This window comes from Scyliorhinus canicula, chromosome 15, assembly GCF_902713615.1.
Source record: "Scyliorhinus canicula chromosome 15, sScyCan1.1, whole genome shotgun sequence".
NCBI lineage: Eukaryota > Metazoa > Chordata > Chondrichthyes > Carcharhiniformes > Scyliorhinidae > Scyliorhinus > Scyliorhinus canicula.
Genome location: NC_052160.1, coordinates 11,120,935 through 11,135,533, shown reverse-complemented (window position 1 = coordinate 11,135,533; position 14,599 = coordinate 11,120,935). Strand labels below are relative to the sequence as shown.

Below are 14,599 nucleotides of genomic sequence, written 5' to 3'. Positions count from 1 at the left end.
CAATTCAAATACAATCCCCAAAGAATACAACACTAAGTAATCCTTAATAACTTCCCAAACAGCATCCAGAAGACAAAAGAAACACCTTTTAACAGAAGCTCCACCCACACTCTGACATCACTGCAGTAACATGAGCAGCCAAACATTTCTTAAAGCGAATTCTGAAGTCCATTGTCTGTAGGGGGTGAAAGTCAGACACGTTAGCGTGGTGGAACGGGCTAAATGGTGGCCCCAGACTGCAATGCAGCCCCTTCCCCTGCATTGCCCTTCTTTTCTGGGCAGCACGGTAGCATGGTGGTTAGCATAAATGCCCTTCACAGCTCCAGGGTCCCAGGTTCGGTTCCCGGCTGGGTCACTGTCTGTGCGGAGTCTGCACGTCCTCCCCGTGTGTGCGTGGGTTTCCTCCGGGTGCTCTGGTTTCCTCCCACAGTCCAAAGATGTGCGGGTTAGGTGGATTGGAAATGCTAAATTGCCCGTAGTGTCCGAAAAGTAAGGTTAAGGGGTGGGGGGGGTTGTTGGGTATAGGGTGGATACATGGGTTTGAGTAGGGTGATCATTGCTCGGCACAACATCGAGGGCCGAAGGGCCTGTTCTGTGCTGTACTGTTCTATGTTCTCCATCTCCACACCCAGCTGCTGCCCTCCATACGCCTGGCCCCATTGGGCCCCGACACCTTGGGAGCCTCCAGCCCTACTGTCGGGTTCCCTTGGCTGGCGCTACCCATGCCAGCGATGTGCTCCACAGCCCCCGCCCTGCACCCTCTATAAGGGCTACTGTGGGCGTTGCCCTTGGGTAACTACGTGCTGCCCCACCGGTTGGTGGCAACTGGTTGGGGGGGGGGGGGAGATGGTGGTGGACTTCAGGGTGGAGAGTGGGGGCTGGGATGTGGTTGGAGGGTGGGGCAGGGTTGCGGGTGGTAGTGCAGTGGAGGCACCCATACGGCCGGTGTCACTCTGCACAACCACGGGCCACAGAGGGAGGTCAGTGGGGTGCGCAGCAAGGTGGTTGCCTTGCAGGTCACGGCAATGGCGTTCCATACTTGGTCTCCCTGGTCCCATGGGGGGTGTCACATGGTCCATCCCCTGGTCACCCCTGCTGTCTCTCCCCCAGCTAACCCTGCCAGGGACAGGACAGGCAGCCCATGGTTGTGCCTCTGCATGTCCTACCTCCTGTCTCTCTCTCATTGACCATGGTGCCTATTTCCCAATTTTTGAAACCATGAAGTGAAACACGCCGTTGGTTATTACTCCCGGCAGAGCATCGCGGAGGCACCAGAGAATACCAGATCAGCGGCGGGATTCTTCGGAAACCGGCGGGGCGGGCAACTCCGGCACACAGGAGTGGCGTGAAGCACTCTGACGCGGGTCACCCCGAAGGTGCGGAACCCTCCTCACCTACAGGGTCTAGGCCGGCGCCGGAGTGGTTTGCGCCTGCCCGGCCAGCACGGAAGGGGCTTGGCACCACGCCAACCTGTGCCGAAGGGCCTCTGCCAGTTGCCGCATGCACGGGAGCGCCAGCGTGTGCTGGCGTCATCTTAGCGCATGCAGAAAGGGGGTTCATCTCCACGCCGGCCATCGCGGACCGATGCACCAGCCGGCGCGGAGGAATAGAGATCCCCCACGGAACAGGCCCGCCCGCAGATCGGTGGGCTCCGATCGCGGGCCAGGCCACCATGGGGGCACCCCCCGGGACCAGATCCCACGGAGCCAGGTTCTGCTGTTAAGTACCTGTCGTAACATACGCCGGCGGGACCCGCCGAAAGTGGGCGGCTACTCGGCCCATCGTGGACTGGTGAATCACCGGGGGGGGGGGGGGGGAGAGCTGCCAGCGGACGCTGACCGGCGCGGCGCCATTCCCGCCCCCGCAAAATCCCCAGCGCTGGAGAATTCGGCAGCTGGTGGGGGCGGGATTCACGGGATCCCCCCCCCCCCCAGAGATTCTACGACCCGGCGGGAGTCGGTGACTACCGCCCCGGGCCCGCTAATGATATGCGGATGTGCGGAGTAGAACACATTGACGCTGCTGTCGAGGCACTGGAGCTTGTGGAGTCTACATGTTCTCCCTGTGACAGCATGGGTTTCCTCCGCGTGCTCTGGTTTCCTCCCACAAGTCCGAAAGACGTGTTGTTAAGTAATTTGGACATTCTGAATTCTCCTCTGGGTTCCCGGACAGGCACCGGAATGTGGCGACTTGGGGCTTTTCGCAGTAACTTCACTGCAGTGTTAATGTTAGAGAGGTTGGATAGACTTGGGTGGTTTTCGTTGGGGCCGAGGAGCGACCTAACCGAGGTGTACAAGATTATATGGGGAATGGACAGGCTAGATAGGGAACAGCTGTTCCCCTTAGTTGAAGTGTCACTCACGAGGGGACACAGGTTCAAGGTGAGGGGCTCAAGATTTAGGGGAGATTTGAGGAAAACCTTTTTATCCAGAGGGTGGTGACGGTCTGAAATGCACTGCTTGGGAGGGTGGTCCAGTCTCCCAGGTTCCACTCCTGGCTTGGATCCCTGTCTGTGTGTGGAGTCTTCAAGTTCTCCCTGAGTCTGCGTGGGTTTCTTCCGGGTGTTCGGGTTTCCTCCTAAAGGTCCCGAAAGACATGCTGTTAGGCAATTTGGACATTCTCCCTCTGTGTACCGAACAGGCACCGAAATGTGGTGACTAGGGGATTTTTACAGTATTGCAGTGTTAATGTAAGCCTCCTTGTGACAATAAAGATTATTATTATAGAGGCAGGTTGCCTCACGTCCTTTAAAAATTACCTGGATGAGCACTTGACATGACATAACATTCAAGGCTATGGGCCAAGTGCTGGCAAATGGGTTTAGATAGGTAGGTCAGGTCCTTTTCATGTGTAGGTGCAGACTCGATGGGCCGAAGGACCTCTTCTGCACTATATTTTCTGTGGTTCTGTCATGAATTGTATGTGCCTTGAGACGTTGGCAGTTTGGGGACCAGATTGGACTTTATCTAAAACTCCTACTGCTTCATGACTCACTTAAGCTTTTGCAACCATTCTATAAGAATATGTATTCATCTCCAGTTTCTGTAGTTTGCACTTCATCAGTTAGATTAGCCTCACTTAATACACCTGTGTGAGTGTTATATCAGCAAGTTCTTTCCCAATCAAGAAATCTCGGTGTAAAAAGAGTACACATAAAATTTTACTTTGGCACTGAAGGATTTAATTTTTGTTTTAATTATTCTAACTTAAACTAACTTAAACCCCCATATGCTTTAATATATACTTTACAGCCCAAAATAAAACACTAATAAAATCAGCCACTGCAAGCAATAAATACACATGTTTCTTTAGGTGGACCAACAAGAGGAAATAATGTGATGACTGAAAATCTAAAGCCAGCTCACCCTATGATGGATCAACAATCACAGCATCCTCAGGCAAGTAATTATGAAAAAATTGTAAATATGTTTAAATTGTCAGCACTTAGAAAAGCATGTTAGTATTAACATATTCAGGTTATGAAGTGTTATAGTTTCACAATCACGCATTTAAGATTATTTAAGAAAAGCATGACTGGATGGCCTCCTCCTGCTTTTATTGTCTATGTATGAAAATGAAAAATGAAAATCACTTATTGTCACGAGTAGGCTTCAATGAAGTTACTTTGAAAAGCCCCTAGTCTCCACATTCCGGCGCCTGTCCGGGGAGGCTGGTACGGGTATGTTTCTATGTATGACCTTTCCTTTCTGTACAATGGAAGACTATCTCCAAACAGAGAATTGGGCATCTTAAAACCGTTCAATCTTAAATTATTCAGTCACTCTGCTTCCACTAATATTCCCCAGATTATAATCCACTTTTTAGCTCCTCAGTTTTCACAAATGATGGAAAGTACAAGGGCTGGTGGTACAAAATCATCTTGAAATTACCTTCCAGGACAAATAGGCAATCCTCCATTGGCATTTCTAAGATGAAGAAAATCCTGTAGTAAAGATGTAACTTTAGGTTTAGAACTCCCAAACTGGATTTCTGTGGAGAACTTTTCAGTGTGACAATGCCAAAGTGACACTGGTCACATAACGCAAACATAACTTTTTTTTAATGAGGTGAGCCTCCAAAAAAAATGCATGAAGGATTACACCACCATATAGTACTCATCTCAAAAGAATACTTTAATTTACGAGAACTGATTTTTATTTTTTGGCACTACATAACAACCATGTTATTAAAAGGTGCCTCACATATGTTTATTAGATTAATTGGCTTGTCTCTTCCCTTGGATTTATTTTCAATGAGACTGACTAATTATTGCACTAAAATGTGACCCTGCAGCCAAATGATTTATGGGCGCAATTTAACATGCAAAAAACAGGGTCCCGTTCAGGGCACGTACAGCGGAGCGTTTCTCGGCACCTGCCATGCCAAGAACGACCCTGCTATCTAACGGGACTATGATGTTTGTTTGGCCTCAACCGGGAAAGCGCCCCCGGCTCGTCGAGGCCACACTCACCTTGGCCATTGGACAGTCATTTTTAAATGCCGCCCCAATCTTTCAACCTGTTCCTCCACCACAGTCTCTGGACACAACCCCCCACCCCGTCCCAATGTACCTCTCAGAGAATCATCAAGCCCACCCTCTCCCCCCAACCTCACCTCTTAAGGAAATGGCACCCCTGGGCCCGATTCCTGGGTGGTCAGGACAGGGTAGTACTCTTGCACTCCAGTTGGCACCCAGGCACTGCCATCCTGGCAAATTAATGTACAAATTCTACACAGACAGTGACCCGGGGCCGGGATCGAACCTAGGTCCTCCGAGCTGTAGGCAGCAGTGTTAACCATTGCGCCACCGTGCCACCCTCAAATTGAAAATTAATTGTGTGATGCTCTTGTCCGGCATCCTAACAAAATGTTGGGGTCGGTCTGGTATCCTAATAATAGTCATTGAGGGTGTCTTTCTTCCAACCTCAGCATTCCCAGAGATCCATCATCTTTTTCAGGAGGTCCATCTTCTTTCTTCAGTAGTGGGTCAGTGATGGTGGAGTAGTGGGGCAGATATGCTGAACAATTACTTTGTGTCAGTGATTTGTGTAAGTATTCACACAAAGTAATAATTCAACGTGTCTGCCATTTCTTTATTTTCATTGACAGTTATCACCATCTACAGTTTTTATAGGATACACAGTGCTTCTGATTTATTTCCAAATGTAATTGCAAAAGATTTTTTGTGTTGATTTTCATATCGCTTACAAGTTTCTTTTACTCCATTTTTGTAACTCGTGCTATTTGTTTTGCCACTCTTTGCTGTTTGTTGTTTTTCTCATGGCCAGGATTTATTTTTGTTTCGCATTCCTGTATATTATTTTTCTCTTGTCTCTTACCTCTATAGTTTTCCATGGCTCTATTTCAAAGAACATAGGGCGCGATTCTCCGTGCCCCCACGCCGGGTGGGAGAATAGCGGGAGGGCCTCCCGACATTTTTCATGCCCTCCCGCTATTCTCCCACCCCACGCCCGACCCACGCCACGAATCGCCGCTCGCTGAGCCTTCAAGCCTGTTTCAACACGGCAGCAAACACACCTGCTCGCTGCCGTCGTGAAACGGGCGGCAGATGCCCATTTGGGGCATCTGGAGGCCCAATTGGCATGGCAGTACCACGGCCCACAATCGGTGCCCACCGATCGCGGGCCGTGCGTCCGTAACGGACGCATTCTTTTCCCTCCGCCGCCCCACAAGATCAAGCCACCACATCTTGCGGGGCAGCTGAGGGAAAAGACGCCAACTGTGCATGCGCTGGTTGGCGTTGTCCAACCTGCGCATGTGCGGCCGACGTCATCGGCCACGTCAGCCGCCGTGACGCATGGGGCCGTGCTCCTAGCCCCGCCCGGGGGGGAGAATCTCCCCCGGAAGTGGGCGTGAAGGCTGCCGTGGTCACGGCCTGTCCCACGGCAGCCTTAAATGCGGAGAATCTCGCCCATAAGACTTAGAAGCAGGATTAGGCCATTCAGCCCATTTATACTCCACCATTTAATACGATCATGCCAGATCAGGTTTCTTTTTTTTTAATTTAGTGTACCCACTTCATTTTTTACAATTAAGCGGCACTTTAGCGTGACCAATACACCTACCCTACACATCTTTGGGTTGTGGGGCGAAACCCATACAAGCACAGGGAGAATGTGCAAACTTCACACGGACAGTGTCCCAGAGTCGGGATCGAACCTGGAACCTCAACGCCGTGAGGCAGCAATGCTAACCACTGTGCCACCATGCTGCCCAGGTTTCATTTTCAGGAAAATAGAGTCCCAGCCCTATGAATCAGATTCTGATTCATGAATCTGTCATTTTGGCCATTAATAGATTTGGCTTGATCACTCCAGGGGCGGGATTCTCCGACCCCCCCCACCCCGCCGGGTCGGAGAATCGGCGGGAGCGGCGTGAATCCCACCCCCACCGGCTGCCGAATTCTCCAGTGTCGGGGATTTGGCGGGGGCGGTAATCGCGCCGTTCCAGTCGGGGGCCGTTCGCAGCGGGCCCCCCTCTCTCCCCCCTTCCCGGGGCGATTCTCCGGCCGGTGATGGGCCGAGCGCCCGCCCCGCCAGTTTCCAAAGAATCCCACCCCAGATGTCTATTTCTCATCCCACAGTTTTACCTACATATAGAGTATTTGGCCGGAATCCTCCTAACTGGGGAATTCTCCCACCTTGGACTAAGTCCCGTGGCAGTGCCTTGGGACGTTTACTGCTGCGGAGGCCGGAGGGAAACTACACCATTTCTTCCGGACCCAACCTAATTATGCAGCTGGGAGTTTTACGCTGTATCCCATGATGTTTTCGACGGTTCCCGCCGGCGTATGTTACGACAGATACTTACCGGTGGGACCTGGCTCCACGGGCAGCCTCCGGGGTCCTCGGGGATGCGCGGGGGGATCTGGCCCTGAGGGGTGCCCCCATGGTGGCCTGGCCCGCGATCGGAGCACACTGATCCGCGGGCGGGCCTGTGCCGTGGGGGCACTCTATTCCTCTGTGCCGGTCGGTGTACCGGTCCACGATGTCCGGCACAGAGATGAACCACACCCCCTGCGCATGTGCTGGGATGATGGCAGCACACGCTGGCGTTCGTGTGTGCGCCAACTCGTGCCAGCCGGCGGAGGCCCTTCGCTGCCAGTTGGCGCGGCGCCAGCCCCTTCCATGGCAGCCGGCATGGCGCAAACCACTCTGCCGCTGGCCTAGCCCCTGAAGATGTGGAGGATTCCGCACCTTCGGGGCGGCAGGACGCCGGAGTGGTTCATGCCACTCCTTCGCGCCGAAGTTGCCCGCTCCGCCGGTTTCCGAAGAATCCCGCCCCAGATGTCTGCTTCTCATCCCATTGATGTCAGTTTTACCTACATAACTCCTCCTACATAATTCCTCCTAACTGAGGAATTCTCCCACCTGGGACTAAGTCCTGTGGCAGTGCCGTGGGACATTTACTGCTGCGGACGCCGGAGGGAAACCACACCATTTCTTCCGGCCCCAACCTAATTATGCAGCTGGGAGTTTGACGCCATGACGGGGCATCCTATCTGCTCACCATATTGAAAAGGCATCTAATATCCATCATCTAGTGTTGAACCCTGAAAATAAAAGATTGACTTCTTGAAAAAGATGGATCTCCGGAGGTTAGACAATGGACATCCTCAATGACAATGAAGTTGGAAGATCCGTCTGCAGATGTCCCCCCCCCCCCCCCACACACACACACACACGCACACACACACAACCATCCACTAATGTGGTGTTCAAAGCTCCAGGTTGCTGGCAGCCTCCATTGTAAACTCTGGAGGCAACCCAGGGTATTGTTCAAGTGAGTCCTGACATCTATACGCCACGTGTCCCAGACTTATTTTCCCACTTATTTCATGGACAATCTGGCATGAGTAGAAAATTCTGGTCAGGTCTTCACCTGCATCCCATTGGTGGAGTGTAAATCAGTTTTACACCGGCCTCCAGCAGGCTTCCCAGTCCACCATGGCAGGCACCAGCAGAAGATACATAGGAAATTCACGCCAACGTGCAACTCGTTTTGGCACTCCTGCTAAATTATCTCCTAACCACTGTTGAATCCGCCAGTCAGGCAATGACATAATCCCGCCCTTAATCTTGTGGCATTTTTCCCTTTCCAACACTATGTTGAACTCATAGTTATGGACACTGTTAGGCAAACGGTTCATGCACCATTGTTAAATGGATCTTCCTCGTTACGTCTCCCCGTGTCTGCGTGGGTTTCCTCCGGGTGCTCCAGTTTCCTCTCACAGTCCAAAGACGTGCAGGTTAGGTGGATTGGTCATAATAAATTGCCCTTAGTAACCAAAAAGGTTAGGAGAGGTTAATGGGGTACGGGGATAGGGTGGAAGTGAGGGCTAAGTGGGTCAGTGCAGACATAATGGGCCGAATGGCCTCCTTCTGCACTGTATGTTCTATGTTACTCTTTTATAACTTTGATATGACATTCCCCGTTGTTGGTTCTGGGACATTTCTGCAGAAAATTATCCCAGACACTGAAAAACAAAATCACAACTTTCTGAGTTGTTAGTCTGCATATACCTTTTCTCTTGTATGCCTAATAACCTGATATATTTGCTGACCGACTTGGAACCATGTATTAATAATGGCTAACATGTCATACCCTCCACATTGAAATTGTGCTGCAGTTAATTTAGTTCATTCCTTATGAACTTATAAAGAGCATTAGGCCATGCACTCTAACCTGTCCTTTGCTCTGATGTTTAGCTTTCACATTTCTTACTTAATTTTACATCTATTAGTTTAGCAGAATTCCTGACATGCTCTATTCTCTTCCTTATCTTGTTTGTTTTCAAACTATGTATTTTAACTTTTCCACACCCCCCCCCCCCCCCCCCCCCCCCCAAAACACACTACTTTAAGCTCCTGAGACCGCAGTTGTTATCCTTTTTGTTGGAATCCCCGGTTCAAGACCAGTTCAGATAAAGCCTGTTCCAATGGTACAGCTTCTTCCTGTCATAATACTGATGCTTGTGCCTTGTATAATAGAACTCCTCTTTCCAGCACCAGCTCTTTCATACACCACTTCTTTAGCCATATGTTCCCCGCCTAGATCTATTTATCCCAAGTTAATCTGCACATGGCTTGGAATTATCATCTTTGAGGCCTTTTCTTCAATGCAGCTCCCAGTTCCTGGTACTTTATAAGCAGGACAAGCACCCTCTTGGTTAGAAAATTATGTATGGTACTTGAAAGAAACTAAAGAGCTGAAGAATAATCTTAAGTGTTAAGTATGTGCCATATTTTCAAAGATGTGGCATGTTTGCAATACTGCATACTATAAAGTTTATCAATTTAAATAAATAATTGCTTTGTAATTCTGTATTATGTAGGTTTCTATTAAATCTGTGCATCCTGCTCCACTCTCCAAGATACAGACAACATCTGATTTACCTCCTGAAGCTGATAATACAAGTCCTCCCCAGAAGCCTGAACTAAATCTGGCACAAGTGAGAAAACCAAAAGGAATTGCACTCTCCTGGAATATCACAGATGTTAAACAGATATGTGCCCCTGTACACTCTTACCAGTTGTATGCATATCATGAAGACCCCAATTTGAATTGTCCATCACAGTGGAAAATAATTGGAGAAATAAAAGCCCTTCCTCTTCCAATGGCTTGCACTTTGACTCAATTTGAGCTTGGAAGCAAGTATTATTTACAGTTAGAGCAAAGGACATTTATGGCGTTTTGGCCCTTTTTGTGAACCACAAACTATTTGTTTGCTAGAATCCTAAATATTATACAGATTCAATTTATATTAACGGGTATTAATTGTTGCATTATAAACTCTTGTTTAAACTGGAAGGATTCATATTTAATTTGATAGGATCTTGGTATGGATCTAAATGTTAAATGAGCAAGTTAGTAAATGTATTTAAATAATTGTCATTGTGATATTCGCTTTTGAATAGAAGTAAATTCAAAAATCAGGCATGGTTCTTAAGCACAATGTTGGGTTAAAAGGGTTCATTTTCCACTGAGCTTGAAATCTAGTTTTCAGTTCTTAGTTAAATGTTACAGCTACTTTAGACATTTTCAAAGTTGTATGCATAAGTTGAAGAGGATCCAAATGTTAGAATATTCCCCTTTTTAACTTGTGACTTCTTAATTCTCCGTAATTTTTTTTCTTGCGGTGATCAAGTGTCAAATTCAATGAAGGTATTTACATTTTGTGCTTAGTTTTGATCTCCTTGTGCCTCGTTTCATCCTCAACCATTAGGGCAGATAATGTGCTTTCAGCCCTCTGTCATAATGCTCTGATCATTAAACATGCAAGAATATCCCAGGGTGTTTCTCCTGCCACTTTTTCCCAAGGTTTCCCCCACCTGCTCCAAGACAACCCCTGGCCTCTGTTTGTTGTATACCTATCATTGAAATTTGCACTTTAGTGACAACCTTGGCTCAAAAATCCATTCCTTGTTCCATTTATCGTGTTATTCCTTGTTAGTACTTTCCTGTGCTCCATGCACATTTGAAATTTAAAAGCTCTGTTGTAAGAAAAAAGATGCCTACAATATTAAAGCTATTTGACATCATGACAGTTATAAAAATGCAAAATCCAGAATTTTTAATTACATTGCACAATGCTGAATTTTAGGTATTAAAAATAATGCCACCTTAAGCTTCTAATGCCACCTTAAACTTCTAAATACGATGGAGACTAAACAATATATTAGGCTTTACCTGGACTGTGTTAAAATGGACAATAAAGAAATCTAGCCCGGTCATTAATATTCACAGCAGATGGATGTCAATGACATCACTTCCATCAGAAATGCTAGTAAAATTATTTTCTTAACTTGATTAAACCTAAACTGTTCAGAATTTGTAGGAAAGGTAATCGGGTAAATACTGTGTAGCCTGGACCTTTGTAGGTATATTACATTTTTGAAGGCTGCTCTTCCCGCTTTAGCACAAACTGACATTTTGCTAATGTCATCACATCTAAACTTGGCTTGTGGCAATTTTGGACAGGCTAATTATCTATATGTATCGAGGTTGAGATAAATGGATGAAGACATCATGAAGCCCATGTGAGGAGATGGACTGTTTAATAAATTGGCTTGATGTGAGACATGTCAGTGTCACACAGAGTCTTATGAGTTGGAAATTAGCCTGTTGAGGCTTGATCAAAAGAATTTAGGGGCAGATTTTACATCTATTATGGGTGGAGTGTAGCCAAGTTATTTACTCCTTGTAAGAAGAGTGTATTACACTAGTGTGAAATCAGTTACATTAATGTGGAATCAGTGGTGATAACCTTTTACTCATGGAAAATGAGATAATTGAACTTTTTTTGCCTCCCACATCACGAATGAATCTGGAAAGATTGAAATTTGTTGGTCTGAAGTTGTGTATTTTCTGTTAACACTAAACTTAATTGTTAGTCAAACAATGCATGAATTGTGCAATCAACTGTAGGAGCAGGTTGCAGAACGCAAGAATTTAATTTATTTTGTAAAAAATCATTCTGATTCTATTTTTTTTTCAATTGTTGATCCAAATTGCAATTTACAGTCTGTATCTTGCACTGAGACACCAGAGGATCATGAGAAATGTTCCAAACTGTTCAAAATCCAAAATTTCCAAGATGTGGAGATGCCGGTGCTAGACTGGGGTGGGCACACTAAGAAGTCTCTCAACACCAGGTTAAAGTCCAACAGATTTATTTGAAATCACAAGCTGCTGCTCCTTCATCAGGTGAAGGCACGCTCCGAAAGCTTGTGATTTCAAATAAACCTGTTCGAGTTTAACCTGGTATGAGATTTCTTACAGAATTTCCAACATAGAGATTATTGGAGTTAAAATTGCCCCTTCCATTTCAACTCGGATGTTAAAAATGCTCTTTATAAAATGTGCCTCTCAATTCCTCAGGTTATTAACCTGAAGGAAAAAATAAATGTGTAACCAAAGACACAAGGGTGCTAAATTAGCCATGATGTGCTTAATTGCCAATGGTATTACAATCTCTCTGAGACAAAGTAACTTTAACTGTAGTTTGGATACACCTAACGTTGCAGTGTAGTTGTAAAAGAATGTATTTGACTTTTTGTTTTGTATGAATACGCTGGTGTTTAGAAGGCAATTTTATTTTCAAGCAAAGAACTAATTAAACGTCTTTAATTTTATTAAATGTTCTCAATTTATATGTTGTTTAACATATGGCTCAGGAATTCATTTTACTTGAAGTCTTCCTATACTTTAATTTCAGCATTAAAAGCCACATTAGTACAGTAACCTGTGTTTCTCAGTTATGCACCATAGACTTTGAATAAAGTAATATACAGCTATTGAAAATTAGAGGGCACATCCCATTATTTTTCTCAAATTGGTAAATTCTACTTTACAGATGTGGATTTTCCTCATTTAGGTTTTTCCAAATACGGAATATTATGGGTGGCATAACTAATTACACCCGTAGGACAAATGTAATTCTACTCTTATTTCCTCTACACAGCTTTAATGTTCAAAGTTTTGCTAAGAGAGGGAGTTCAAGTCTTGACGCAGAAGCAAGGTGGGTGGCATGAATCATTCGTCAGAAATCAGAATAATTAGATAAATTCCACCTTGTCTTTCAACTGGGTAGATTTATAAAAGTTGAATTGCTTTCTTCACAAATTTCTGGGATTTTTTGAGATTCAGTCATTTCATGTGGAAAAAATAAATAATTTCAGAAACTATGGTCTGTTTTCAGCAGATTATTTGGCTATAAAACAAAATAGTATATTTACTATTTTGCTGTCTTGGAAAAATAAATAATGAAAAAACTCGCAATCATATTATCGTTCACATCCTCAAAAGTTAGCACCACTAACATTGGCGCACCTCTTTGACCATAAGATATAGGAGCAGAATTGGGCCATTCGGCCCGTCGAATCTGCTCCGCCATTTGATCACGGCTGATATGTTCCATGTCCCCATTGTCCTGTCTTTTCTCCATAACCCTGATCCCCTTATTAATCAAGAGCATCAGATTTGTGCTTGAGGTGCTGGTACCCACAGGGTTACTGACCTGGAAAGTATTCTTCACAAAGCGTCAGCCCAGATTACATGCTCAAATCTCTGGAATGGAACTAGCAGTGGTGCCAGGAAAGAACAATGACTGACCTATGTTCAGAACATGCATGGCCCAAGACAGTATGATTTTGTAACGTTACAATAGTCGCTTTTTCTTCTTGATCGCTTATTAACTGTAGTATTGAATTATACACAAGATATAGTAAGATCATACGGCATAAGAATTTTATATGAATAGTGATTATTGCACATCACTTTAGTTGAAATTGCCTTGTAAAGATTAAAATATCTTTTCCCTTTGCTCGTTGAATTGCTGTGATTCTACAGAAATTCTAAAGGTTATTGTATAATATACAAATGGGAAGGCACATAGTGAACTAGTATCTCACAAAGATGGCTTGATAACCATTAACTTAAGTCACCTTTTGAAGTGTCAACTGAAAAAAAACTAATTCACATCAGTCAATTGAATGTACACCCATGTTAAGATATTGAGATAGTTATTTCACTTGTCAAAAAGATTTATTTGTTGGTATTTAATGCCTCCAATCAATCCAGAACCAGTGTTTTCTCTGGATTTCTGATTGTTGTCAAACTTTTCCTCTATACAAAAATGGTTTCATTTCTCTAAGGTTTGAGCCAATGAGAAAATGTGCAATAATATGGTTACTTGAAACTAATTGATTCTTTGTAATAATTTTTTTTTTTTTAATTTAGATTACCCAATTATTTTTTCCAATTAAGGGGCAATTTAGCGTGTCCAATCCACCTACTCTGCACATTTTGGGTGTGTGGGGGTGAAACCCACGCAAACCGGGGAGAATGTGCAAACTCCACACAGACAGTGACCCAGAGCCAGGATCGAACCTGGGACCTCAGCGCCGTGAGGCGGTTGTGCTAACCACTAGGCCACCGTGCTGCCCCAATTCTTTGTAATAATAAGCTTTGAGGCAGCAATTGGCTGGTGATTAATGGGGTGGAGACATGGGCAGCAGTTAAATATCAAGATGATATCAATTAGGGTCAAATTACTTGGAGATTATCTGGCCTTATTTGTGCATCCCACCCCAAATATTTTCAGCCACAGTGAGCAGCTAGTTTTTAGAACCAATCTCCTTTAAGTGATGTTGGTCAAGATACTAAGACAATGGCTCTGTTCAGGGGAGGGGAATTATGTGTTTATTTTCCTCTATTCTGTATTGAAGTTGGGGGGCCTGACTGCTGATATAGGGGTGGATTTTTTGGGCACACCCACCCCAAGATGGCCACGTACGGGACAAGGGCCATGTAAAAGTTCGTTGATCTCTGGCAGGAATTTCCAGTCGTCGACGGGCACGGCCGAAAAATCCTGTCCATACTATTTAGTTATCTTTGATTTTGCCTTGGGGTGGGGGGTTGGGCACCCTGCTATCTGTGAAGCTAGTTAATGGGACCTGAGAAATGGAAATGTTTGCAGCTTGTTACCATTGAGGTGAGGCTTTAAAAAAAAAAAAATTTAGGTAGTGAGCACAGTTTTTTTTGTTCCTGTTTTTGTTTGTGATTGGGGACAGAGTAG

The 14,599-nt window shown here is 45.5% G+C and overlaps 1 protein-coding gene across 1 annotated transcript in view; it reads left to right on the top strand.

The window, feature by feature from the left end:
- The window catches only part of atf7ip2 (activating transcription factor 7 interacting protein 2), a 191,172-nt gene extending 181,442 nt beyond the window's left edge, over nucleotides 1-9,730 (top strand). Inside the window, exons 12-13 of the mRNA XM_038820878.1 lie at nucleotides 3,313-3,398; nucleotides 9,356-9,730. Coding sequence (XP_038676806.1) covers nucleotides 3,313-3,398; nucleotides 9,356-9,730 — 461 coding nt within the window. The remainder of the gene's footprint in view (nucleotides 1-3,312; nucleotides 3,399-9,355) is intronic.
- Nucleotides 9,731-14,599: the final 4,869 nt, after the last annotated feature.